Source organism: Ambystoma mexicanum, chromosome 8 (genome assembly GCF_040938575.1).
Source record: "Ambystoma mexicanum isolate Mex_15411 chromosome 8, UKY_AmexF1_1, whole genome shotgun sequence".
NCBI classification, from domain to species: domain Eukaryota; kingdom Metazoa; phylum Chordata; class Amphibia; order Caudata; family Ambystomatidae; genus Ambystoma; species Ambystoma mexicanum.
Genome location: NC_090929.1, coordinates 470,195,827 through 470,221,899, shown reverse-complemented (window position 1 = coordinate 470,221,899; position 26,073 = coordinate 470,195,827). Strand labels below are relative to the sequence as shown.

Genomic DNA, 26,073 nt, shown 5'->3' with positions numbered 1-26,073 from the left:
CGTGCTGCCCTGCCCTGTGCTGAAAACATGGCAAAGGGAAGCCAACTGCTCAACTATCCTGACATATCATTTCTTGAACACTTTTCTTTTGCATGCATTGTTTTCCCTCACCATTTTGTATTTAGAAGTAAGGAATGGCAATAGGTTTCTAGTATAGGCCCTTTTATTTTGACTCCATAAACACTGTTATTTGATGGTCGTAGCTTGCTCCTATCTTTAGATTTGGGTTTAGATAGGCATTCTACCAACCCATTGAAGTTCAATAAACACACTTGAACTGTGATCACGTGTCTGTCTTCACTATTTGATACCATGCCTTCATTACAATACCCAGGGAAGATTAGACTCCAAGGTTTGACAAGCAGTATTTTTGTGGCTTGTATTTGCTTAGTCGCATGGGCCCCCGATCCACGCCACTTGGTAGTGAAGGCACAAATAAATCTACTCCCTCATAACACGGAGGTGTCATGTCAGAAAACCAACAACCTGATGCCTAACCCCTTCCTTGTTGTCACCATCTCTCACACGGGCGGTCAACCCCCGTGATGAATTCCGCCCATCACCTTTTGACCCTCTATACATGCAGGGTCATGCCACACCGGACTCCCTGGTGGTTACTACCACTCTGAAAAGGGTGGGGGGGTTCCACTGTCCATGGCATAAGCCCCTCCGGATAAAGATTGTAAGAAACTTTATGCCCTTGGTAAACGGGTCACTGCCACTGCAGCCTATTCTACTAGGATCGCAAACCATACAACGGTCCTGGCAAGCGACATCGATGTCCAATGGGGCCTAGTCCAGGATGGCCTTCAAGAAGTCCCAGAGCCCACCTGATCACGCCTGCTGGCGGTCGTGGCTGAGGGAAGACCGATTACCCACAACATATTGAAAAATACTCTGGACTCTGCTGAGACTGCTGGATGCACTCTTGCCCAGGGGACTTTACTTAAGAGACACTCCTGGTTAAAGAACTCTGGTTGTTCCAGATCCCTCACTATGTAGCCAGTGACGAGGTGACCGTACGCAAGGCCTTGCGACTGTTGGGGATGATGGCTTCCTGTGTCTACCTAGTTCCTCACGCTCGCCTGCGCCCCATGCAAGAGTGGCCCTCTAGCCCATGGTGTCAGATCAGCGGACAGTGGACGATCTAGTGGTTGTCTCAGCAGCCCTTGTTCAGTCTGCAGTGGTGGTCAAGGGAAAACCTTCTGCAGGGGAAACTTTCACCACCCCCGCAGTAGATGCCACTCTCACCACAGATGCATCTCTGACAGAGTGGGGGGGGGGCTCACCTCCTTCAACAGACGGCGCACAGCGTGTGGGCCCCAGCAGCAGCATCCAATCACATAAACTTGTTGTAACTGCTAGCAGTGTTCAAGGCCCTGAAAGCCTTCCAAGCACAGATCCAGGGGAAGACGGTTCTAGTCCTCACGGACAGTGCTACGGCCATGTGTTACTTAAACAAGAGGACACTCGCTCTAGGGATGTCCAAACTGTCCCAGAACATATGGAAGTGGGCTCTAAAACACAAGATGTTCCTCCTGTCAAACCATGTTCCAGGGGAACTCAATCTTCTGGCGGACATATTCAGCAGAGACTTCCCTCTACCCGTAGAGCATGAGTGGCGACTACAGGAGGACATTGTACTCCACATCTTCGCAGAATGGGGCTTCCCAGAAGTTGACTTGTTCGCCACTCTGGAGAACTCCCAATGCCCATATTACGCCTTCAGGTAGCCTCAGAACCGTTCCAAGGGGAATGGTCTTTGGATTACATGGTCCGGGAAATGTGTCTACGCTACCCACCCCCCGCCCCCCAGATTCTCCTGCTCAACAGAATAGTGCACAATATGCACCAAGAGCCAGTCTGGATGATTCTGGTGGCCCGCCAGCCTTGGTGCTCCCATCTCATGGCAATGTCAGTCTCCCCTCACAGGAAGCTGCCGTGCCTGTACAACATGCTGTCTCAAGAACAGGGGCACTTGCAGAGGGGGGGGGGGGTGGAGGGGCACTACATCCATGCCCTCAAACTCTCAACTCAGCAGCCTGGCTCCTGAGGTCATAGAGTTCGGGCATCTCCAACTCCCTCGAAGATGTATGGACATAGCCTGAGAAGCAAGGAAGCCTAATACCAGGCATTGCTACTCCAGCAAATGGAAGCGCTTTGTCATCTGGTGTAACGGCAAGGGCATCAATCCTATTGCATGCTCACTTAAACAAATTGTCCTGTACCAAACCCACTTGTTAAGATTCAGGTCTGGTTTTCAATTCTCTAAAGGTCCACTTAGTTGCGCTTTCGGTGTACACTACGTCCCAGAGCAAGATTTCGTGGTGGAAAATACGGGTAATTAAAGCATTTATGGAAGGGAGAAAGAGACTTAATTCCCCGATTTCCAACCTAACTCCCAGGTGGGACCTGAATGTTGTTCTTACCAGATTAATGGGGCCTCCCTTGAACCAATGCATAAGGCTAGCCTTGAAGCACTCCTGCAAGACCGCCTTCCTGGTGGCAAACATCTCTATAAGGAGAGTTAGCAAACTGCAGGCCCTTTCAGTTCAGGACCGATTCGCCACGATTCACAAAGATAAGGTGGCTTTACGCACACTCACTTTCTTTGCGCCTATCTTTGTCTAAGTTCAATGTAAACCTATCCATGGAACTACCTACCTTTTTCCAGAACCCCACTAACGTGGCGGAAAGCAGCCTCCACACACTGCATGTCAGGAGAGCGGTGATCTACTATCCCCTAAGGAAAACAAACCAGTTCTTCGTTTCAGTGGCAGCTGTTAGGTGATTTAGAGATGGGGTACACTTCTCTATCTCAAAGTGGAACGTAAACTGCATCACACTGTGTTTCTCTCTTGCCAAGAGAGCTCTACCCTTCACGCCTAGCGCACACTAATCGGGGCACAAGGGCTACCAAAGCATTCATTGCAAATGTTCCTCTCGAGTCTATTTGCAAAACAACAACCTGGAGTTCTGTACACACTACTGCCTGGATACACACTCTAGGTCTGATTCTCAGGTGGGACAAGTGGTCCTAAGACCTCTTTGCTACTGACCCTTTACACATCCCACCACCCACTCTGGGTACTGCTCGCTAGTCTATGCACAGCATGTGATTCTAAGCAGATTCACAATCAATAGACATGCATTACTCACCGTAACAGCATTTCTGATAATTGTATCTGCTTAGATTCACATGTGCCCACCCTTCCTCCCCTCTGGAATAGAAGGAACTAGCCATCTTACACCTTCTCTCTTCTGTACTCTCTCAGGCTGACTATAAGGCTCCCTCACGCCAGAAGAAACAAAACCAGAGGTATTTTGGATACACTACACGTTACTTTAGGGATAGTGTTAGTCACACCCATGTCGACTTCCCCTTTCGATCTCTAGATGTCTGACTATATGCACAGCATGTGAATTTAAGCAGATGCAATCATCAGAAATGCTATTACGGTGAGTAATGCATGTTGTATGGGATGGGTAAGAAGGTGGCCTCAATGGCAGCATACAATATATGTATTGCCAATGCTACAGTTCTACTGTCGATCTCACCAAATTAAATCGGAAGAACTGCAGCCCATCATAAATGTTATGCCAAAAGATGTTGGGACACAAGCAAAGGGGCACACTGCCTCAACACTATCATTAAAAGGAGCCATGATGTAGCAGAGACAGCAAGAAGACAGGACCGCAAACTCAGCAGTCCTCAAAGGTTTGACTGGAAATACAAGCAACCTTCATTAAACATACCTTTACATGGCCACCATTTATTTAGTAGAGTAGTCAATGGCTCACTCAAAGGCTGAAGCATTCAGGCCACTGTCAAGCAGAACATATAGAAGAGTAGGTTCCACGCACACAACAAGAGAATTCAAATCCCATTAAAACCACTAGTACTGCCCGATTGGAAGAGGGGAGTTAATGATTTAAAGATGGCACTGCCAGTGTCCAAGTGGACCAGACAACTGACTCCACTCACCAGGCAGACCAGGAGGCACCAGACACATTGAAGTACGGTTACTGAATAGTTTCTGAATTCTCTCTAAGATATTTCACCAAGGAGTGCAGAAGATACGTCTGTTTCTTGGTAGGTGTTTCACAACCATTTAATTTCTTACTTTTGGGATTCCATCAGCAACTGGTGTATTCACAAAGTTGTCCTCAGTTGTTGCAGTACAACTGTGTAGGCATGGGATACATGTATCCTCTTGCCTAGACAACTTGCAGATAACTGAGAACGTTGCTGCAAAGTGGTTTTAATCACTCTTTTTTTCAATCGAGAAGTATGCCACTTTCATGTACAGGAATAATTGCAGGAAGGGGACAATTTCAAATATAAACTCACTTCCCAAAACAGTTTCTGGATGCTGCTTCTCCTTGGTCTTTATTGGTCCCTCTGCCTTCCTGTACTCCAAAATGTCTTTCCAAAGTCCTCGCACAGGGCTTGCAAAATCTCCTTGCCCACTTGCTTAGTCACGATTTTACGAAGGTAGAGGACATTTGCATTTATTTATTTATATTTAGCGCGCAAGCAGCCCAAGGGCATTGAGGCACTATTACTTGCATGAGCTTAGTTACAGAGGTACAGGCATGGTAGCAGTAATTGCCACATTACAGAAAAATACAAACATAGTTATCATTACAGCTTATGTGATTGGTCATTACAGCTTGTGGTTAGTATTCATGCTGCTACGAGGGACCTTATGAGAAGAGGATGCTTTTCATTGCTTTTCGGAAAGCGAGGAGGGAGGGCTCACTTCGGATGGTGGGAGGTAGGTCATTACAGTGAGTGGGTGCGAGATATGGGAAGCTGGATCCGCCCGCTCTGGCTCTTTTTATTAGTGGCACAGAGATCATTTTGGTGTAGGGGTGATCTGGGTTAGTCTTGTAGAGGCAACGGGGTGGATTCTTTGTGAGAGGTAGACGGGGGCAGTGAGATGGATTCATTTGTGTCAGTGTCAGAGCTTTGAAGACGATTCTCCTTTATTTGGAGCCAGTGGGATAGTTTTCTGGCCTCCAAGATGTGGTCCCTTTTGGCAATGCCTTGGCCTGCACGGAGAGCACTATTCTGGATGATTGTAGCCTCTCCGGGTTTTTTTGTTGATGTTCCTAGAAAGAGTACGTTGCAATAGTCTAGCCTGGAGCCGGTGATGGCTCTGGCTATGTTTGTGCAGTTCTCTTTTGAGAGAAAAGGCCTGACTGTGTTGATCAATTTAGCATGATATGCGGCTGAGGAGACAATTGCATTGACTTGTCGGTCCATGGATAGGTTGGAGTCTAAATAGACCAAGAGTTTTGACTGAGTCTGAGACAGGTATTTTGATGGTGAAGTGACTAAATCGGGAGTCAATATTTTTTTAGCGTGTCGGGGAACCTACCAGTAGGAGTTCTGTCTTGTCAGAGTTGAGGCAAAGTCCATTGTCTGCCATCCAGGCTTGGATGACTTTGTAGAGGTTAAGGATCATAGTCGGTGTCATAGTTGCCGGTGAGGGTGAGGAGGATCTGGGTATCGTCCGCGTAGTTAGTGTAGGATATACCCATAGCATCGAGGATGAGGAAGAGGGGTCATGTGAAGATGTTTTAGAGGGTGGGGGAGAGGCATGAGCCTTGGGGCACACCAGAGTATGATGGGTGAGGCAGAAGCTAAGTCAGAGAATACTTGATTGGTTCTGTCTTGTAGGAAGGAGGTGATCCATGCTGTGGCGCCAGGGGAGAACTTGGCAGTGGAGGAGAGGTGATGGCATAGGACGTCATGATCTACGAGATCGAACGCCGCGGATAGGTCAAGAAGTAAGAGAAGTGCTGGTTTGCCCATGTCTCTGGCACCGTCCATTTGGTTTTACAGGTCAAGTAGGGTGGTTTTTAGGGAGGTCATTGCACAGGGATGTATGAAACTAATTTGTTACTTACTGCAAACAAGCATTCTTTGCAGCAAATCGCAAATGAACGTTTCACTGTGTGATGCTGGCCTCTCGATGGCAGCATTGCATCAAATATGAAATGGGCTTATTGTGAAGTGCACCATTTAACAAAATACCTGTTAAAAAAAGTTAACTTTCTTCCCCTTCATGGTCATTGTGGCAGATTTGTCTTCTATTCCTTTGAACCTTAGCCTCTTACGTGGTTCGGCCAGGGGCTACGTTAAGCCAGTAAGGGCAGTGACCCAAACGTCTGTTGCCTATACTGGCATTTCTGGTTACAGAAAAACGGTTAACACAAAGGTTTCGAGTGTTGCATCTAGACCAGTGTAGGCTGCAGGACGGACACAGGCAGCCCCTAATGAGGCCACAAAGACAACCTGGCGGATACCCGAAGGGCATGATGGCACCCAAACGCGTGCCTAAATCTAAGTTTGGCAGATGGATGGTGTGTGGGCAAGGCCAGATGAGTCCTGCAAAATATGTTCAGGTTTACATCGACTCAGGGTTTTCAACATGGCAGTGAACAAACTAAAGGTGAATGATTTGCCAGCATTTTTTTTTTTTTAAATGTGGAAAAGACCAATAGGGCTAGGTTGGGAAGGAGGCGGAGAATTGGGTGCACCGTGGACGATGCGCAGTTCCTGTTCCCAAATGGTGCTTCTTACTTGGGTCATCATTGAGCATAACCGCTCAGGTGGGAGAGCCTTAGACTGAAGATTTAAACGCCCCTGGTGAAATTTCAGGTTTTCGGTAGGAAACTAGGAGTACTAGCAATTTGAGGAAGGAGAACTATTGGGTGAAAATGTAAAGGTTCAGCCAGATCCAAGGAAGGTTTTGTGAACAGAGGAATAATGGTGGCTACTTTAAAGGATGATGGGGAAATGACTGGATAATAAAGAAAGATTGAAAAGCATAGTTATGACAGAAGCAAAAGCATTAAAAAGTAATTTAATTAAAGGCTCTGGGAGAGGATTGGAGAGACCAGGAGTAGGTTGAGAGCCAGAAATAGAAGACATAATGTCACACTCAGAAGTAGGTTTAAAAGAGAGAGAAGTGGATTAGAGACAGGGGAATTAAAAACTGTTGGACCAATGACTGCAGAGAGCGTGGCGACATCTTGGTTTAAGGAATGTGTAATATTTTACATGTTTGACCAGAAAAAGTTGGCAAAATCCTCAAGAGTAAGCATAGAAATAGAGGAGGAAACAGAGGAGGGTGGAACAAGTAGTTTAGAGTGGAGATAACATGTTTAGGAGAATTGGACTGTGACTGTAGAAGTCTCTGAGAATAGTTGACCTTGGCTTGCTTGAGGAAAGAGTAGGAATGAAGAAGTAAAGAGAAATATTGATAGTAAGATGTACTTCTATTTTTCAGACATCGCTGCTCTACAGAGTTGAATCCTTAATAGTTTGAAGGAATCTAAAAACCATGGGCATCGGGTTTACCTTTTGGTTTGAATTCAAACAAAGGACACAAAAAATATAGTGATGAACCAATAGCTGAAAAGTTACTGAAAGCACAGTCGATGTCTGTAGGTAAAAAATCCCACAGGGTCATAAAATCTAGTAGAAGTAATTAAAATAGATGGTTCAAATTTGCTGAGATCTCATCACAGAATAGTGGTTGGCAAAGGGCCAACTAAGGAGGTAGGGTGCGAAAGGATGAGACTAATAAATGGTCAGCAGATGGAATAACGTGGATCTGGATAGACTACGCAAATAGAAGATGGACAGAAATGAAAACAAGATTCAGAACCTAACCTTTGTGTGTGGTCGGGGAAAGGGTATAGTGGAAGTAGAAAGATCGGAGGACAAAACAAAAGGTAGGATTGGGGAGGATGAATGTTAAAATGTCCTGCAATGGACGAAGAAACCAGAAGAGAAACTAAGGATTGTAAGCACTCAAAAACGACCTAGAATGACCTGAGAATACCCAGAGGATAATACAGTTGGAATAGTAAAAGTAAAGGGAGTGGAATACGAAAGTTAAATTGAAATGAAGAAAAGGGAGGTGAGAAAGTGGCAGTTGCAATAGTCCAGTGATTGACTAGTCTAGAAGAATAAGAAAAGGATTAACAAGTTGAGGTTGGAGCTGCCTGCGTGCAGTGGTTGAAGTGTATTAAAAGAAGTAGTGGAACTATGTTCCCTGCTGTCCTGGCCTCGCTCCCAACAAAACCCCATCGACGAGCCCCTGCCATGCCCAATCCAAATCCCCAAACACGCCTGCTGTTAAGAGAACGTTCAGTGCACAAGTGCAAGTTTCAACTTCTTCCTACACTTGTATTTTAAAAAGAAACCATTCTGTAACGGTTTCTTTTTAACATGAAAGTATAGGAACAGTAAAATGTATTTAAAAAACCTGCGTGCTGGTGTCAAAATGACAAAGCAAATTATCAGTAATAAATATTATCAAGACCAAATCTGTTTTAGATACAGGATAGAAAATGTTTGCAAATAGGATATATAAAATTTGAACAGGTAGTTACAAAAAGAGCTAATTTTATTCTAGAAATATGAACACAGATGTTCAAAATAACAAGGCAAGTAGCGAGACCAAATACCAAAAATGTAGAGCGCTTCATAGTGAGACATTCAGTGGAACATGCATATCCAGAAGCAGTCAGATAAAATATAGGGGAAACGGGGAGCTGCTGCTATGTCCATGTAAAAGACGCCCAACTGATGGATGCCCGAAGTGCTGTATGAACTAGGCCAAGCAACTTGATTGGGCTGGAGTTGGAAGGGGGGGGGAGTGGGCGGAGTTCAGGGCAGCGAGATGGTGCTGGAGCTGGGACGGGCTCGGTCCTGCAGAATGGGAAGGATCCACTCAACCAAGAGTCACTTCAAGAAGGTGAGAATCTGTGTTCACATTGCTAGAGTTGCAACAGGAGGGGTTGGCCCGGACACTGGTACCCAAGAAGGGGGAAGATAATAAAGAGGAGGATGGGATGGGGGGGGAAAACAATGGAAAGCTGGGTTAGATGGGTTCCGAAATGTCTGAATGTAGTTTGAAGATGCAAATATGACCAAATAAGTCTTGGGATGAGGGTGTTTAAGGGTACATTCACAAGATGGCAGCATGTGACTTGTGATCATTTTAAATTTAAACTTGAGCAGTTCTTACGCTGCACAGGATGTTCCTGGCTTTGACCAGCAGCGATGTCTTCACAGGCCATTCAGGGTGTGGTGTCATTTACCAAAATGTCAGGTAAATTGTTAGAAATATGACAAGGTTATACTCATTCAGCAGGATATGTAGATATATACATGTCTGGGGATGGGCAACACGTTGCAATTGTGTTGGCCAGAAGCCAATGGCCCAAAGGAGGCGAAACTGCCAAACAGCCATGGGGCTGGGCAAGCACCAGATGGGCTAGCACCTTCTCCCATCAAAGTGCAAAAAATAATGCCTCAGATAAATGCCTATCACAACATGAACGCAACCCATACATTATTGGAAGGGTTTTCATATTCTTTAAGGCCATCGTGTCAACAGGCAGGCATGGAATCCGCAAACTGCATTGCACATGCCAGAAATTGTGAATCTGAAAATAGGAATGGAATTAAAATGGGGAAGAGTGTTGGGTCACTTCGGGGAATCCCCTATCACTGACTTTATAGTCTCCCCTCTGGGAGTGTTTCCCAGGAAGGAACAAGGTCCGTTCAGGCTCATACACCATTAAGCCTTCTCCTTGGGTCGCTTGGTAAATTGTGAGTGTGCTTTGTGACTTATGCTTCCTTCGAGGATGTGATGAGGCTGGCGGTCAAAGGGCCGTTAATGGCTAAAGCACATATTGAGTCAGCATTTCGGTTGTTGCTTGTACATCCTGACCGCTTCATCTCCTCGATTGTAAATTTCAGGACAATTGGTACTATGACAATTGTAGACCCATTGGGTTCTCAGTCCCATGCACTAATTTGGAGATGTTTAGCAAGTTTCTGGACTGGTGCTGCCAGAGTGAGAACCTGGGAGGAGATCTATGTACCATTTAGATTTCCGTTTAGTGTGCTATGTGGGCACGGCCGAGTGTGTGGACACTCTGGATACATTTATAGGTCTGCTGGCTGACTTGGAGGATCCCCTTTTGGCTAAGAAAAAGACCCCTGGCCTGCTGATAACTAACTTTTCTGGGCATTGAAATTGTTTTGGTGGCAGGAGTCCGTGGGCTCTCACAGGAGAAGGTGGCTCTGTTTATTCAGGCAGTCACTGTTGTGGTAGGCAAAGCAAATAAGTAGCACACTAATAGAATTTACAATCATTGAGGGGTGAGTGGAATTTTTGAGAAGTAATGCCTGTCGGAAGAGCATTTGGCAGGTGACTGGCTTTGAAGACAGCTAGTTTGAAGCAGAGACATCATCACATTAGATTGGGGCTGGCATTTGAGCAGATTGTGAGAATGTGGAATTCATTTTTTAAAGATTTCAATGGGGTAATTGTCGGGAGAGAGCCCCAGGTGGACAGTGGCAGTCTTGAACCATTCACTGACGCTTCGGTGAGCTGAGGGTCCGGATGATTATGGGTCCAGAATGATGCACTGAGGTCTGGCCGGACAGTTGTTGGGCACTGTTGGATCGATTTCCGATTGTGGTTGCTTACCACTGGTGGGAGGGTAACTCTGGAACAGAAAAGTGAATGTGGTCCGACAACCCAGAAGTTGTGCAGGTGGCCAATATGGAGCCTACTTCATGGATGAGGATGCTCCCAATATTAAAGGGTTTGATTGAAACTAGCATCAGGGCAAACAGTGAAGTAAGGGCCACACATACTGTGAATCAAAAAGGATGCAGCTGTTGGTCTCATTTGCAGCGGGCAAAATTCTGGCACCTGGCACCCCTGGCAAGAGATTAATACCTTTCCATCGCTACTGTGGGACATGATTTGGCGGTGCATTGGCACCCAGCACTGAGGTCAATTACTTACAGGTCATCACTTGATGCACAAGCCCACTGACACCCAATTCCCTCGGGTGTATGGGGGAGATTTGAGTGGGCCTACGGTCATTAACCTAAAAGCGGGCGGCAGCCAATGTCACAGTAGTAGCTCATGTCACTAAGCTGCGAGAGACCCATGCGACTAACGAATCTCATGATCTGAACTTGGCTTTGAAGGTTTTGGGGAAGTTACTGTCCAAAGACTGACTACAGGCATCCAGTTGAAATTCAAGGGGTTTGTGGACATGATCCGCTGTGTGTGTAGTCCAGTTATGAGTGGTTTGTCCAAGGCAGCATTTGCTTAGGCCTTTTTGGAGGTGATGCAGATGGGGGAGCTGGTTCCAGACAACAAGAGATCTGATGGGTTGGGTCGATTCTGCTGTACTAACACAACACTGGGCAGAGGCCCTGCTAGTGTGGCATTCTAAAATCAACTAGAAAGGGAAGGGGTCACTCATTCTGCGATACTGCAAAGATGACACCAGTTTTTGCCCCATCTGCACAATATGGCATACGTGGCCTGAAGTCGGTCTGACCCGATCTCTATTGATCTGTAGGGACTGCTCCCTCGTAAGTCCCTGTCAGTTGCAGGCTGTCCTGGGGAAAACTCTGGTAGCCACCAGAGTTGAGGATGAGATGCAATTTGATTCCCATTCATTCAATGTAGGTACTTCAACATCCGCAGCCCTGTAGTGATGCAAAATGAGGACCTTAAGCGAGTTGATAGATTGGGAATAAGATTGTTTCAAGTGTTATGTGCTCCTCGATGGGATTGAACACCCCGCCCCTGCGCCACCCACCACATAGTCCCTATTTTTTCACTGTTGTGTTCTCAAATGCCATGTATCAAGATGAGGTCTCCTCAACGCACACAGGTGTAAGGCAGTCCTGGCAGGTTACGAAGGGTGGTTTGGGGAATCCAGTATGAAGTGGGATGAGTTGGAAAGAAAGGTGCAGCCCTGGTTGAGGCATGTGGGAAGCCAGGCATGTGGTTTATTTACCTAGGAAATAATTACCCTTACAACTTTAGGAACAGGGAATTCACTGGGATCTATGATGGTGTTGTCGTGGAGGATTGTGGCTAGCCTGAGCAACATGGAAGTGGTATGGTGCGAGCTGGTGTCCAGGTTTATTGGTGGGGGAGCGTTACATGGGGCGGTTGGGAAATCAGTCAACCACACAATGGGGAAATTCTGCAAAGGATCTGGGTTCTCCCATGTGAGGCAAAAGCTGATAAACCTGGACAATCAAATTTGCTTTGCGAGGGACAGTTAAAATTCTTGGATTCAGAAATTGATTTGTTTTCGCGTAATATTTCCGGAGCAATTGAACAGCTCACTTGATTGGCAGCTACGCAGGTACAGTGTGAGCAGGGAGCGGGAGACCACAAGGGCCGTAAACCTCTGTTCATATAGTGATTCCGCAAGCAACCCGATTAAGGTACTGTTAAATGCAATGAGTTACCTGAAAGGATGTGGACAACCCTCATTCAAATGGACAAGCACCCTGGATTCCAACGGCAGGGTTACACTGGGAATAGTGTGTGCCATTTTCACCCTTCACTAGTGGCAAAGGGTACGGGTACTGCTTTCAGCTCAGGCCAAGGGATACCCGCACAGACTTGTTGGACAAGGAGTTGTAGCCTTGGAAAATCTGAGCCAAGAAATTAATGGGGGCTAGAAGGAGCCCCCTGGCCATACCACAATTCTTGCCAGCTGGCGCTTGCATCATATAATATTCCTTTTTCATTCAAAATGTAATGTTGAGGTTGGATGAAATATTTTTTCAATAATCCTGCAGCCTTTCCATCCCACACACTGGCTGGTGTCAGTTATCTTAGTGCTTGTGTTAAGATAATTCTATTAAAAAATGACTATATTGATCATCCAGGCACTTCAGTAGCTGAGTGCCCAAGTTTTACAGTATAACAACATTTAAGGTGAATCGGCTCTTGTCTGATCCAGTGAATTGGGTAATGGAGCACTATTGGTACCAGAGCATTGAGCTATAGAGAAACCCATCAGGACGTGGCACAAGGAAAGACTTGCATACAACTACCCTGTCACCCTTCCCTCCCCACTGAGGCGTACATACTGAAAATGTATTTCTGGATACGTTTTCTGTGACTTGTGCAGTGTATTTGGATGCGGCTTGTGTGACGTCAGCCATTGTTTCTGGATGCAGTGTGTCGAAATGCCAAGTCATGTTGTTGGATACAGTTTGTATGAATCAGACTGTTAGGATCCTTATGTGAGCAGTGCTATGATGGGTTTAGTGTGGTTGGGTAATGGTATGCTTTATTGATACTTGAGAATAAATATTGGCTGTTTCTAATGTTTGCATATAGGTTTCTGTATAGAGCCGCCTATGACTGCGACTCAGCATGTGAACAATGTTTTTCCATCCGAGTATCATTTTCAATGACGGTCTGGTCCTATCCCCTTAATTTTATATTTCTCCATCTGTAGGAGTACATGGACCCCATGAACGAGTATAACGCCCTCAACGAGGCTAAGCAGATGATCGCAGTGGCAGACGAGAATCAGAACCACCACCTGGAGCCAGAGGAAGTACTAAAGTACAGCGAGTACTTCACTGGTAGCAAGCTGATGGATTACGCCCGCAATGTGCACGAAGAATTTTGAGTGCCTGCTAAGAACTAAAAAACTACTGCACACAGCCGCCCTGCACCTGCTTTGGGGAATAGGACAGGAAGGGTTATGGGGGAGCAAACATCCACTGTTCAGAGGCAGAGTGGCTTATAGGAAAGTCGGGAGATTTCCGAATGGGCTATAGCCTCTGCAAGGCCAGTAGGTCTCACCTGAAATGTCACTAACTCAGTCCCTGCTCTACTGACCTGTCAGGAGATCTCCCGATTTCTCTGTAGTTCACAGATCCTGCTGCAGCTACATGTTTCATTCGCAGTATTGTTTGCGAGTTTGAGCCGTCCATGTTTTTGGAGAAGCTGTGATGTCTGCCGCCAAAACAAGGAGATCATCTTTTAAATGTTGATCCTTCTCCTAGCCACCTATAGCGGGCCTTGCTCTGTGCCATGTTGCCCAACAAGGTGATGGGTGGCACTGCTTCAACTCTCTCTCTGTACACCCATTTATCAAGAGGAGAATGGTAAGCTTTACATCTGAGGGTTAAAAATAAATGTGGGTGCCCATTTCCCAAAGAGTTATCAATTTCAGAACATGTAGATTTGTAATTCTAATTATGTCTGTGCTAAAGGAAAGAGTAATATAAAAAAGATGTTAGATTGGGTAAATACTGATTGATAATTGCGCAAGTTTCCGATTCCCTCCCTAGTAACTCCATGGATAAGGTGTACCTGTTTCAGGACCTTAACAGTAACTCTCCATAAAGGGCTTTGGCGGGGTAAAGATTTATATTTTCTTTTGATATACATATTTTTTAGAGAGCTAAGCAACCCTGGCTGAATTTTCTGGAATCCAGAGCACTTCCTACTTAAATTCTCTGTCATACTTGGTTTAACATGTGTTTTGCCCAAATCGTATCCCTGTATGATGATGGCTTACGGATCCCGTCAGAGGAAGGTTGTTAATGGACATATGTGATTCCTTGTGCATAATAAGCATTGTGTTCAATATGTACATAGTGTTTTACAAATGACCCATGCGTAGCAGGTGATGTTCTCGTGTTTGTTGGATGTGAGGCCTCTAACGTCTCTTGTTTTCTGTAAATAAATGGTGTCATTCGATTTTTATCCTGATTGGCCATTGCCATCAGTTGTCACTTAAATCTGTAAAATTAAAAGGAAATCAATGGCATCCGACTCTTTGAAGCAAGGTTTCCTTTTCTCCTCTTTCCTCTTATGCACATGCTTATATGCATTTAGTGGATAGGCAGTATCCACGTTGTCCATCATGGACTCCTCACTTGACTTTTGACACAGGACACTTTGTCCCTTTTAGAAAATAGCCTCCACAATGCACTGCAGTGACAGAATTCTGCATGTGCTAGGGTTTCCAAGACCACAATTCAGATTTTTCTTTTCCGGTTTGATCATTTTTTGGACGGAAACCTTTTTTTTTTTTCTTTCTCCAAGTTTAGCTGCCATTACTTGTTTCCCTTCTTTTATAGTGGTGCTATTTTTGATAATATCCGAAGTCTGATTATTAAATGGCAAAGAAAGTTGATCACAATGTGTGCATGTACTGCTTGCAGTATTGCAGATTGGCCAGTTGGCCAGGACATCACATAGTCAGCGGTTACAAGCTGAACTGGAGATGCTTGACCAGCCTGCTGTATCGGAATCTTCAGACTTGCATCAAGGGATCAGCCCAAAAAGGGTAAGCAAAAAGTATTGGACTTGGCTTTTCCTAGCACTGACATGTTCTGAGAGGGGTCTTTAAATCATTTCGAGGCCCATCAGAACTGTTCCTTCTCAACATCTAGGGATTTGCACGGGCAATGTGTTCCTCTTCAAAAATGTGCCATTGGAGCCCACAACCTAAAGAGTGTCTATGTTGCAGTAGGGCTGGCTTTCCACATCTGTGTGTGTGGTTGCTTTACTGCTTGCCTCCCTTATGAATAGGACCTCCAGTACAACAGGGCCAATGATTGGGCTGTGTGAGCTCTTTAAAAATAAATGTAAATTATGCAATAGTCTACTCTGTCTAAGTCTCCCATAGCCCCCTGAGGATCTGTCCAGGAAGTGACCCAAAGAGGGGAAAAGGGGCAGAGTGCTACTGCACTGGTTAAGAGTGAATCGCACCTTCTAGACCTAGAACCCCTTTCACTGCCAAGGCCAACCATACCACCAAGGTCCGGGTTGTGTATTTTATTCATATTTGTGGCTAGCGGTTCACTCAGAAGTGACACGCCAATCTAATACCCCCATTTATACAATCCCATCCCAACATTCTAGGCAACGAATAGACCACGAGGTATTAACAGATATATTTTAAAAGAAAAGTTCAATGTCCAACAACTAGGTCTCGAGCCTTACCATGGAGACCACTACAATCTGTATGTATTCAAAGGAAATGCTTAATTCCATTTTACCTGGCTATATGAGTCTCCCGATTAGAAGTCCACAAAGGCATCCACTTTCAATCACAAAGTCTTACTCTATATATTATGATCTAAAAGACACCAGGCATTCTAACATTTCTACTCACTGTTCACTTTTTGTCAGCATCTCTATTTTCCTGCTAGAACATTTTACATAATGGAAACATTTGATTTTCTCCAGCATCAGGACAAGTATGGTATCGGAGAAAGCTCCATAAAATGGCAATCTGAGATTTATTTTATTTCACCAACTTCCCTACTGCCCCGGCAGGCGCGAGCTAGTGACTGTATTAGCTATGTAGAGGCCACTTTACAAGTAGACCATGATCAGCTAGCATAGGACTATGGGTTAAACCATGTACATGCAAAAGGTGACTTGTTTACATTGCCTCATGTAAGTTTGAATTCAAAGGTAATGTTCTCTGGAATCTTTTGTTCTGAACCCACATTTACCTTATGGTTTAGGAATGTCTGGGTGCAGTTCTCGGTAGACATGTGACTTTCAGTAAACCTGGGTTTGCTCACAAATCTATGGGGGGAGGGAGGAGATGAGGGCCTTGGTTTTCCCTTTCATTTTCCCTTTCCCCTTTCATTTTCCCTTTTCCCTTAGTTTGTAAAACAACCTTTTACAACATATTTTCATTTTTTGGAGCTGATTATCGAAACAGAAAACACTTGGCTACAGATTAATGTTAAGCAGAGTAAGACCATGAGACAAAACATAAATGATGCAGAAAAAAAAGACAATGATATGGTACTATTAAAAACAATGCCAATTCATATAAATTAAAATTAAGTTGTATCAATGGCATAGATAGGGCGTACTTATCTGAACTTTTTGTGCAAATAGCAAATGGGCAAATCATGAAAAATCAAAGTATTCTTCTATTGGTGCAACCACATATTAAAAGACAAATACATTTCAGTAAAATAAGAAAAAGTACCTATTTACAAACTCAGATTTCAATCAATATAATGACTTTGCTAGCAAACATTACATATCTACACCATCGATTTCATCGTATTATGTTAATCAACTCATTGAGGCTAAACAATGAAATCTACCCTACAAGAGTTATGTATTCAGTTTTGCTGATAGTTCATCTTTAATGATGGTCAGAAAGCGAGTTAGAGACAGAACGAACCAGTTATTATTTCCCCACATACATCTCACCCATAGCCATTCCCTGGACAAAATAGTTTCTCCAATATTGAATTTGCCTAATATCAATACTCTGTTATCTTCAAAATACTGACAGTAAATGACTGTTTTAGTCTTTCCACTTGGGCACATAAACCGTAGCGGCATGTATCACATGAGCAAACCTCCTTGTTAACTTTCCAATGTTTAATTCTCTCATTGGTCGGAAATTGATTCAATTTGAATCTCAAGAACAGGTCACAAGCCTTGTTACAAGGAAAAAGCAATAAATATGATAGTTGAGGAGTTATTTTAGATGTAAAGCGTGCATATTTCTTGTAGCTACTGTATGTGCTTAGTTTCAATAGTATTGCGCCAATCATATTCATACCTTTTTATTTTTTAATTTTTTTTTACATAAGCAGTATCCATACATAGATCTTCAATGTTGGCGTCATTTTTTAGCACTAATGTTTTCATTTTGCCATCAAATTTTGAAATTGACACAGGATATTCATCTTTTAACATGTTAGAGATCTTCGTACATAGAATTACGTGAGGGACATTTCATTTTTGTATAATTGGACAGTAATCTCCAACAATATCTAGATGAAAGTAATGAAATACCAAATTTGTGTCTCAATATCGAGTTTGGCAGGGAGCTAGCTAATCTTAGGGTCTGCTTCCAAATCCATCCCCTGTAGTTGATGCAGCATTGTTTCAATACTCACCAAACACATATCCAACACATAAAGAATGATTGCTTCTACTTTGAGAATATAGAAACCTAACACCGGCAACATAGAAAATCTACAGAATATTCTGTAGACAACTTTCAACTGCAATATAAGCGGGAGTATTTTTTGATTTAAAGCAACCCTCCACATGGTCAAAGAAGACGCCTCACACAGATTATACCCTAAATATCTGTGTGCCAGTGTACGTTCAATTCGTTCACCATCTATGGACCACTGATATGAGCAAATATCCTATTTGTGAATATTATGATCATGCATATTAAGTTCAGCTTCTGAGCATAAAGTGCGAATTTCTGCAATTTGGCCTGAAGACAAAAGGTCATCAGCAAACTCCATCCATTGAAGATGGAGCTTGCCGAACCTGACTAGGAAACCAACATTGTGTTGCCATATTTCATCTAGATCAGAAAGATACAAATTATAAAAAGAGTGGACGCCAAGTTGCATCCTTGTTTGACACCCACAAAAGTGTCAATGGGCTCGGTTAGAGTTCAGCCTTCACTGATCCTCACCTTGGAGGATCAGTGCATCTTGGACACCAAAGATCTTGGCTGTGAGGGGAACCCTCGCATGTACATTTTGTTCCATAAAAGATTACGTATCACACAATCAAAAGTGGCCGACAAATCGAGGAACGCCATATAAACCGGTCCCGTGTTAACTAGTTTGGGACCTTTCAAGGATATGTTCTAAGATCTTGGTGTTCAGAGCAGTCCCCATAAGTTTACAGAAACCTACTTGAAAACAAGAGAGTATCATGTTGCTGAATGTAGCTTTCTAGTTCTCTCAGAATCAACATAGCAAACTCTTTTGCAGAAACATACATAAGAGTGATTGGGCGAAAGTTCGCCGGATCAGAGGGGTCGCCTTTTTTTGAACATCGGGATGATAGAAGTGAGCCAGAACTCTATATGATTGAATTTGTAAATATTGTCGTATTTAATCTTTAAGTTGGAAGCCTATAAAGAGGGATCATGTGTGATTCCATCAGGTCCTGCAGTTTTGGAATATTTTAATTTATCAATAGCCCACTTGATGTCTTCCAGAGACCATAAACAAGGGCCAGGAATTACCTTATTGTAGTTCCAGGTCAACACTTTGGTATAATCATACGGAAACCTTTTTACTGTCATGTGGGAGACCCAAGACTCTGAGGAAATCGATATAAAATTCATGATTTAACTCATTTGTGCCCAATATAACTTCTTGTTTAACCATTTCGGTCAACTTGTGACCGAGTTTGAGATTCCAACAAACTGATTTGGCCATTCAATCTCTACCAGTCGAAGCTCAAATAGTCGTGTGCAAAGCATACCAAGTTAATATTAAGGTTACTAATTAAGTGATCACCCAGTCCAGGGCTTGAGGTAATCACTGGGTCACACAAACTAAGCAAGCTTAGTGACACCCCAAAGTAATCAATATAAGATTTCTTGGAACCACTTTGCCATGTGAAACTGTTTTCACTTTTATCTGTTTGTGCAGATTGGATATCCCATTGTGCTAACATGATATCAATCTTTTACCTCTGGATATAGAGTAAGAATCACTTTTAAGGGTATAGTTACATGATGTTAGATTTGAATTGCAACTGCAGTTGGAATTGAAATCGCCGCCAATTAAAATCCTATAATCAGAGATTCGACAGAGCGCATCTTCAAAGATAGAATCCAGCTGAATGAACATTGAATCCTGTGATTTGCTGGCAGGATTCCAGTAAATACAAACTAATAGAAAAGAGACAGGATTCACATCTTGAATGATCAATTCAATTACCAACATATCATCCAAAGCCAACACTAACTTTTTTGAGGCTTTCAAATTATTATTTACCAATATGGCTAAACCCCCAAAGGTTTCATGGTTTCTTGAATAAACACCATTATTGCTTATTGCTATGATTATTGCTAGTATACAATGAGTTCATCCATGACATAAAATTGTTAAAACTACATGAGTTCCAAGAAAATTCTAAGTATATTGTGGCTACAGTTGCACATTAACACTTTTAGGTGGTAAGAGATTTTTCATTAAAGGTTCGAGCCACGACGAATCCTTGGACAGAGAAGCGAACTGTGACATAAACACATCATGAATTTAAGAATTGTCATTAGAGGAAGTCAAAACCTAAGCCATCACAATGGAAGAATCTTGGGTTTCAATGAATGTATGAGCTTCCTCCTTAGTTTTAAAAAGGTGTGGTATTAAACCTATGTTAATTAAACCGAATCTGTGTTCCGATATCACTTTTGTGATAATGTTAGAGTGAAATTGCCATATAATTCGGTTGTTATTAATGAGACTCCGGTTACCCAATCAGTGTCCTCATAATTCAGTAATCTGAGCGAAGGGATGAAATTAAAAGTATGCAGGATGTAAAACCAATTTATTCCCATTGATTTTGATGTCACTAATCCAACCAATTATATTGGTGGAATCGGATGTAAATTCATTTATTGGAGTCTCATTAGGAACTACGATATTGGAAGTATCCTGGATAACACAAGGGGCAGAGACTTTACTTTCATTCACATATGCCATCTCGTCTGTCTTATTTGCTAGCAAGTTCACCAATGGTTGTTCAACAGTGGATGTCGCCTTATTTAAAATATGAGAGGTCGAATCCTGTTAATGGATTCTATTGCATCCACAGAGATTGGTGCTCCACTTGCCTTTTTGTTTTTAATGACAGGAAAGAAGGTAGAAAGCGGTTTGCTTGGTGCCGCTAGATCCCGTCATTAAATGAAGAGGAGGCTTCATCGTGTATATATAGTTGTTGAATCGGATGAACCCTCTGAATTCACATCAACAGCTTGTTGTGGTTTAATTGTTTATTTATTTTGTAATTATTTGTATTTTAGTAGTTGCATAAGAATTGTCACTAACGGGTAGCTCGGCATCCTTAAGTTGCAGCGCTGATTTGCTCTCCTCATTGAGCTGATTTCAGTCTAGTAGGACATCCTCAGTGTATAGGTTGCATATACTTTTTATATTGGAGTTGTGCCCTTTAAGTTTCGCTGTATTTTGATTTTTTTTTTTTTTTTACCTAGCCCATTTTTTTGATTCATTCTATTAATCCTTCTCTTGAGTGCTCTATTTTCAAGCAGTGTGGCTCTGTGTGATAGAAAGTGGGCAGCAGTCCTCGATTCAGTAGTCTATCGGGGCATCATCAGGTACTAAGCCACTTGACTTAAAGTTTTCATCATGTTCAATTAAATTGGTTAAGGCAGTCGGGCTATCGGGATCATCACAGAGATACAATCTGTCTTTAGAGTTTGGGAGAGCAAAACAATTGGATTGAGTTTTGCTGTTAACATTATGCACATTTCTGATTTGAATTTCTAGGTTGGCAATTTTAGCTGAATTGGCAGTGACGTTTGGCCATATATCTCATGTGTTAGGACAATCTATGCTTTTGCAAAGTAAAGATGAGTTATTAACAACTTGGGCATAGGTCCCGTTTGTGGGACCCATTATTCCATTAATATTTAAAGTTTGTGTGGAGATGGAACACACACTCGCTTCAATAGTTTGGGAAAATGTTGTAGTCACAGAGTTGTTCCTTACAAAAGTGGACTTGTACAAATTAGTGGCTGATATGGATTCCTGGGCGAGCACAAATCCTTCTAATTTATTCAGTTTTGCCAAGATATCCGAATTGGAAGATTTGATGTCTCTGATTTCATAGTGTGTGCCGTCATGTCCTTTGTCCAGCAGGTTTAATATGTGAGTAAGGACAGGAAATGAATAGTTATCAGGATTATTTTAATCTTTGAATAGGTTTGTATTTACCATAGATGCATTGGGTAGATGTTTGTGGGAGTATATCCTCTCTACTAGTGGAGTGATATTGCTCCTGATGAGTAGGGCCTAAACCATCCTGAAAAGAATTGGAGGGCTTGGAATTTGGAGAACTAGTTAAGGGTAAGGCTGGTGATTTGGATGCATACTTTTCAAGATTACAAGGATTCTCGATTGTACTGGCATCACTGAATTGGTGGTTGTGTGAATGGACCTCTTCAATCCCACCTGATACAAACACAACTGGTGTAGAGGGCCCAGTGATTGCTGTACCCTTTTGCCCAATTCAGCCATGACTACAGGAGCCAGCATTGATACCGGCCATGACTACAGGAGCCAGAATTGATACTTCGACGACTGATGTATTAAAGCAATCCAAAGGCTTTGGTAATAGGGAAGTACTAACCATATTGTCCTGTTGATTGAAAGAATTTTGCAGAGTGGAAAAATCCATACCATGAATCTCTTGGAGTGCGTAGGACTTTACCTCCCGTGTGATACTAATAGGAATGTGAATTTGAGCATGAGTAAGGGAAAATGCAAACTCCTGGCAAATCAAATCCTTCGCAGTGTCATCTATACTTTTGCCATGAATCGAACTCCCTTCTATGTCTAGGGGTGCAGTAGGCTCCAATTCTCCCTTGCCATCTTCTATGCTGGAAGCTCACACAGCCTGTTGAGCAGCCTCAGTCTTCACGGAGACGATAGCAGACTGTTAAATGCATATGCGACCACTTCTAAGACACCCCACCATTGTGACAATATGTAATACAGCCACCTGCATCAATGATGAGATTGTGCAGTTGTACTGTCCGTAGGTGTTTTGGTCACTGTACCTGCTACCGCAAGTTAGTGCGCTAATAGTAATTATTCATACACATTTGCGCCCCACTTAACATAGGTGGAGTAGCGCTCACCTTAGAATACAAAACTACAGCTTCTGCCTAGAAAATAGCGTCCCCTCTAAAATAGAAAACTGGAAGCAGAAAAAATAGGTGGAGAATGCTAGCAGAGACATCTACGTTCCACGCAAAGAGAACAGAAAAGAAGACCGGCCAAACATGCAGCACGGTCATCGTTTGGAGCGCTGTTATGCCAAGTATCTATGAAATACGGGGGTTGACAGTGCCACTTACAAGATACACCATATTGGTAATAATCTCCCCTCACCGCTAACAGCACTTCCAAGCCTCGTTTTGAAGGCTTGTAGCGTTTGGGGGCAGGGCCTCGTGTAATGACAACTCTACAGCAAAAATAACAAGAAATAGTAGGTGTTAATGTTTAAACACAATAAGGTACTGTTGGAGTACTATTACTGTTTTAGTCCATCATTTTATCAATGTTCCATACGTTGAAGTAGGTGTACCAAAGGAAACAATCCACAAGCAGACAAGAATGACAGCGTTCCAAGCTAGTGCAAGCAGCGTTCCCCACAGCTAACGGCACTTCCAGGCACTTGCTTTTTTTCCTTTGCTTTTTTCCTTTTTCACACAATTTCCAGTGTCTTCCCCTTCTCAACCTTCATTTCCAATACAGACTTCTCCTGTCCTGTGTGTATGCCATTATATCCTGCCCGCTCCCTAACCTCACCCATGCCGTGTCGGAGGAGTGGTTGTCCAGTCGCCGGATTACAAAGGTGAAAACTTGCTCTAATCAACATGGCAAAGTAATTTTTCTCATCTTTTGTCTCATGTGGCACGTTGATAAACCTATTTTCAGATTCTGCTAGTCGAGACAAACATGTAGACTTTACTGGACCTTGTGTGATGAATTATGACGATTTTACACGGTTTCACCATTTCCGGGCAATTTGAAAAATGACAGCCCCCAATGTATTTGATAAAATCTGATAGATAGTACTCATCTACAAACTGTCTAAATTTCAAATCAGTCTGAGGATGCATGGTGATGCACCATCAATTTCGGGATTACACATTTTAATGTTGGATTTTCTCGTAAATGCATTTGTTTCTTCTATCGTGCCATTGTAACTGGTTTTTCCCACAAAGGGCAGTGACAACTCACTTAAATATTCCCTCTCCATGTTATCCTTTTTAAAGCATTTATTTTTAACTGTGCATATTTTGTTTATAACCCTTCACCTTGACTAATCCAAACCAGATGTCTGGTGCCAGAACGTCTGAATGTTATTCATCTCCTCTGTTGACCTTTCATGGCTAATGAAGTTTTGACTTTGATGGATGAGGAAATTGGTTACAGGTTCTCTTTGAAGCTGAAACCTTGTTTTTATTAGGGAGTGCCTCAAGTGAATTTTCTGTGCTTATCTGCTTTGAAAATCTATGCATACAATTTAGGAGCATTTTCGGGTGGCTAAAAAAAGCCATCTGGCCTGGCCATGACGTAGTCCTTTTCTAACAAGTTCCAACTGGATGCTAGACCTGTACACTTTTCGTTTATCTGATTCAGAATTCCTGGGCTAAACCCATCTCAGAAATGTAAAGCGACAGTGTCATGACATCCAGTGGTCACCGCAGAGTATTGCATCTTGTCTTTCGAGCATCGAAAGGGGACGTCGACATGGGCGTGCCTGTAACGCTATCCCTACGTGACGTTTAGTGTACCCAAAATCCCTCACGCTTCGAGGTCCCTCAGATTGTTTTTTTCCACCCAGCATAATAGTCCCCTTATGCGGACTTATTGGTCGAATATATATTGTTATTCAAGATCACTCTAACCGTCCTTCCTATCGACGGCTGTTCCTGATCTCCACCGATGCCTCTACGGACGGTGATCCAGTGGGCGTTGCTGACCACGTGGCCGGGCCTTCCAGCTGGCCTACGCATTAGGGAGGTTGGGGTTGTGGTGGACATTTCTGTAAAGTCTGAGAATGCCTTTCCCTTTCCTCCCTGGTCATTGTCACTTTCCTTATACTCGGCTATGGAGAGGACTCCCGCCCCGTTTGCAAGGGCAAATTTCCTTAGAGAGATAAGCATCTACGGTGTAACCGTTGCTTGCCCTTCGATCACGCCGAAAAAGGTTGTGCGGCTTGCAAGCTCCTCCGTCCGAAGATGTTGGAGTGCCGTGTCAAGCGGGAGGCAGCCTACGGGATGTCAAAGGCTGGGTCGAGTTCTCCCGCTGCTGCAACTGCCGATTTGCGACGAGGACATCAGTGACAAGCAGGCCTCTGACTCGGAGGTCGGTGACCTTTCGGCAGAGCGCTCCCGCTCCGCGTAGTCTGTCCCCGGCCCCGCCAGGCACGGCTCAGACACTGCTATATGGACTGTACACCCAGACGACAAAGACGAACACTCAACTCACTAAACACACAACCCCCGGCCAGTCTTCGACAAAGTCGAAGTGGACCACAGTGCCAACGGGCACACCGGAAGTTTCAGCCGTACCTGCCAACCGTCAGGATCAGCAGCCCTCCCTGCAGCCGCAGATGCCCCCATCGACCGGGCACTCTAAATTGAAGGGCGGTACGCCCAATATTCCAAGAACCGTCGAGACACATCGTAAGAAGGCGTCTGCCGACGACAAGGCCCAGGTTCCGCCAAAGACTACACAACAGCAGGCCCAGGCTACGCATCTCCCTACTGCGGAGGACGTTACCGAAAGCATTGCGAGAATTGTTTCGGGGGACGCTCAGAAGCAACAGTCAAAGGATTCGCCGACGCCCACGGGAAAGCCCAAGGATTCGTCGAGATCCAAAGATAGGCTAAAAAATACCAGAGAAGCACAGGGACATGCAACCTCTGCTGGTCCCCCAGAAAGAGTTTTCGGAAGGCGAAGAAGGTATTTCTTCGGTGTTGAAACAAAAATCTCGACATTTGGCGTCAGAGGATCGTACACAAGAGCCCTTACCTCTAGACCCGTCTGGGTCTTCAGTTTAGACTAGGGAAAAATTTGAGGGTTGTATGGAGAGCGTTGAGGTTTGTAACCCTCTCAGAGCAATCCACCCCCAAACGACCACGGGAAGAGCCTTTTGCCCCCTTTGGCTAAATTTCAAAGACTCTTTCCTCCTCTCAGGAGGAGATGTGTACACTTACGACCTCACTGAAGAGAAGGTCCCTGCAGACCCATACACTCAGGGTGATGATCCTTTCACTGACCCTAAGGATATGCATGACCCCATACAGGGGTGGGAAGAAAACCCTGATATCGGTGATCATTCACCAGATCATGATGCCCTGTGTTTAGATTGCCCCCAGACCACTCCCACTAGACAGCCCTCGCCAGTGGATGATCAAATGACGTTCAACGCCATGTTGCGCAAAGCAGCAGAACATTTGAAGATCGCCACCGATTAAGCTGTTCCTGAAGCTGACTTTGTAGAGGACATTCTTAAAGAGAAACTGCCGGCAAGCCAGGCTATTATTCTACTAAACTCAATTTAAAAAGCAGCTGGCTCCCTCGTTACTAACACCTGCCCTTGCAAGAGCAGTTAATCCAAGGATCGAAAAGTTATTTTCGGCCTTCCCCCTCTGATCCCCTTTAGATTAGAGGTCACTCCA

At 43.8% G+C, this 26,073-nt stretch overlaps 1 protein-coding gene across 3 annotated transcripts in view; it reads left to right on the top strand.

The window, feature by feature from the left end:
- Window positions 1–14,657, top strand: part of SDF4 (stromal cell derived factor 4) — a 365,664-nt gene extending 351,007 nt beyond the window's left edge. For all 3 annotated transcript variants that reach the window (XM_069610090.1, XM_069610089.1, XM_069610091.1), the window contains one exon: window positions 13,327–14,657. In XM_069610090.1, the coding sequence (XP_069466191.1) occupies window positions 13,327–13,503 (177 nt within the window). In that variant the 3' untranslated portion in view covers window positions 13,504–14,657. The remainder of the gene's footprint in view (window positions 1–13,326) is intronic.
- Window positions 14,658–26,073: the final 11,416 nt, after the last annotated feature.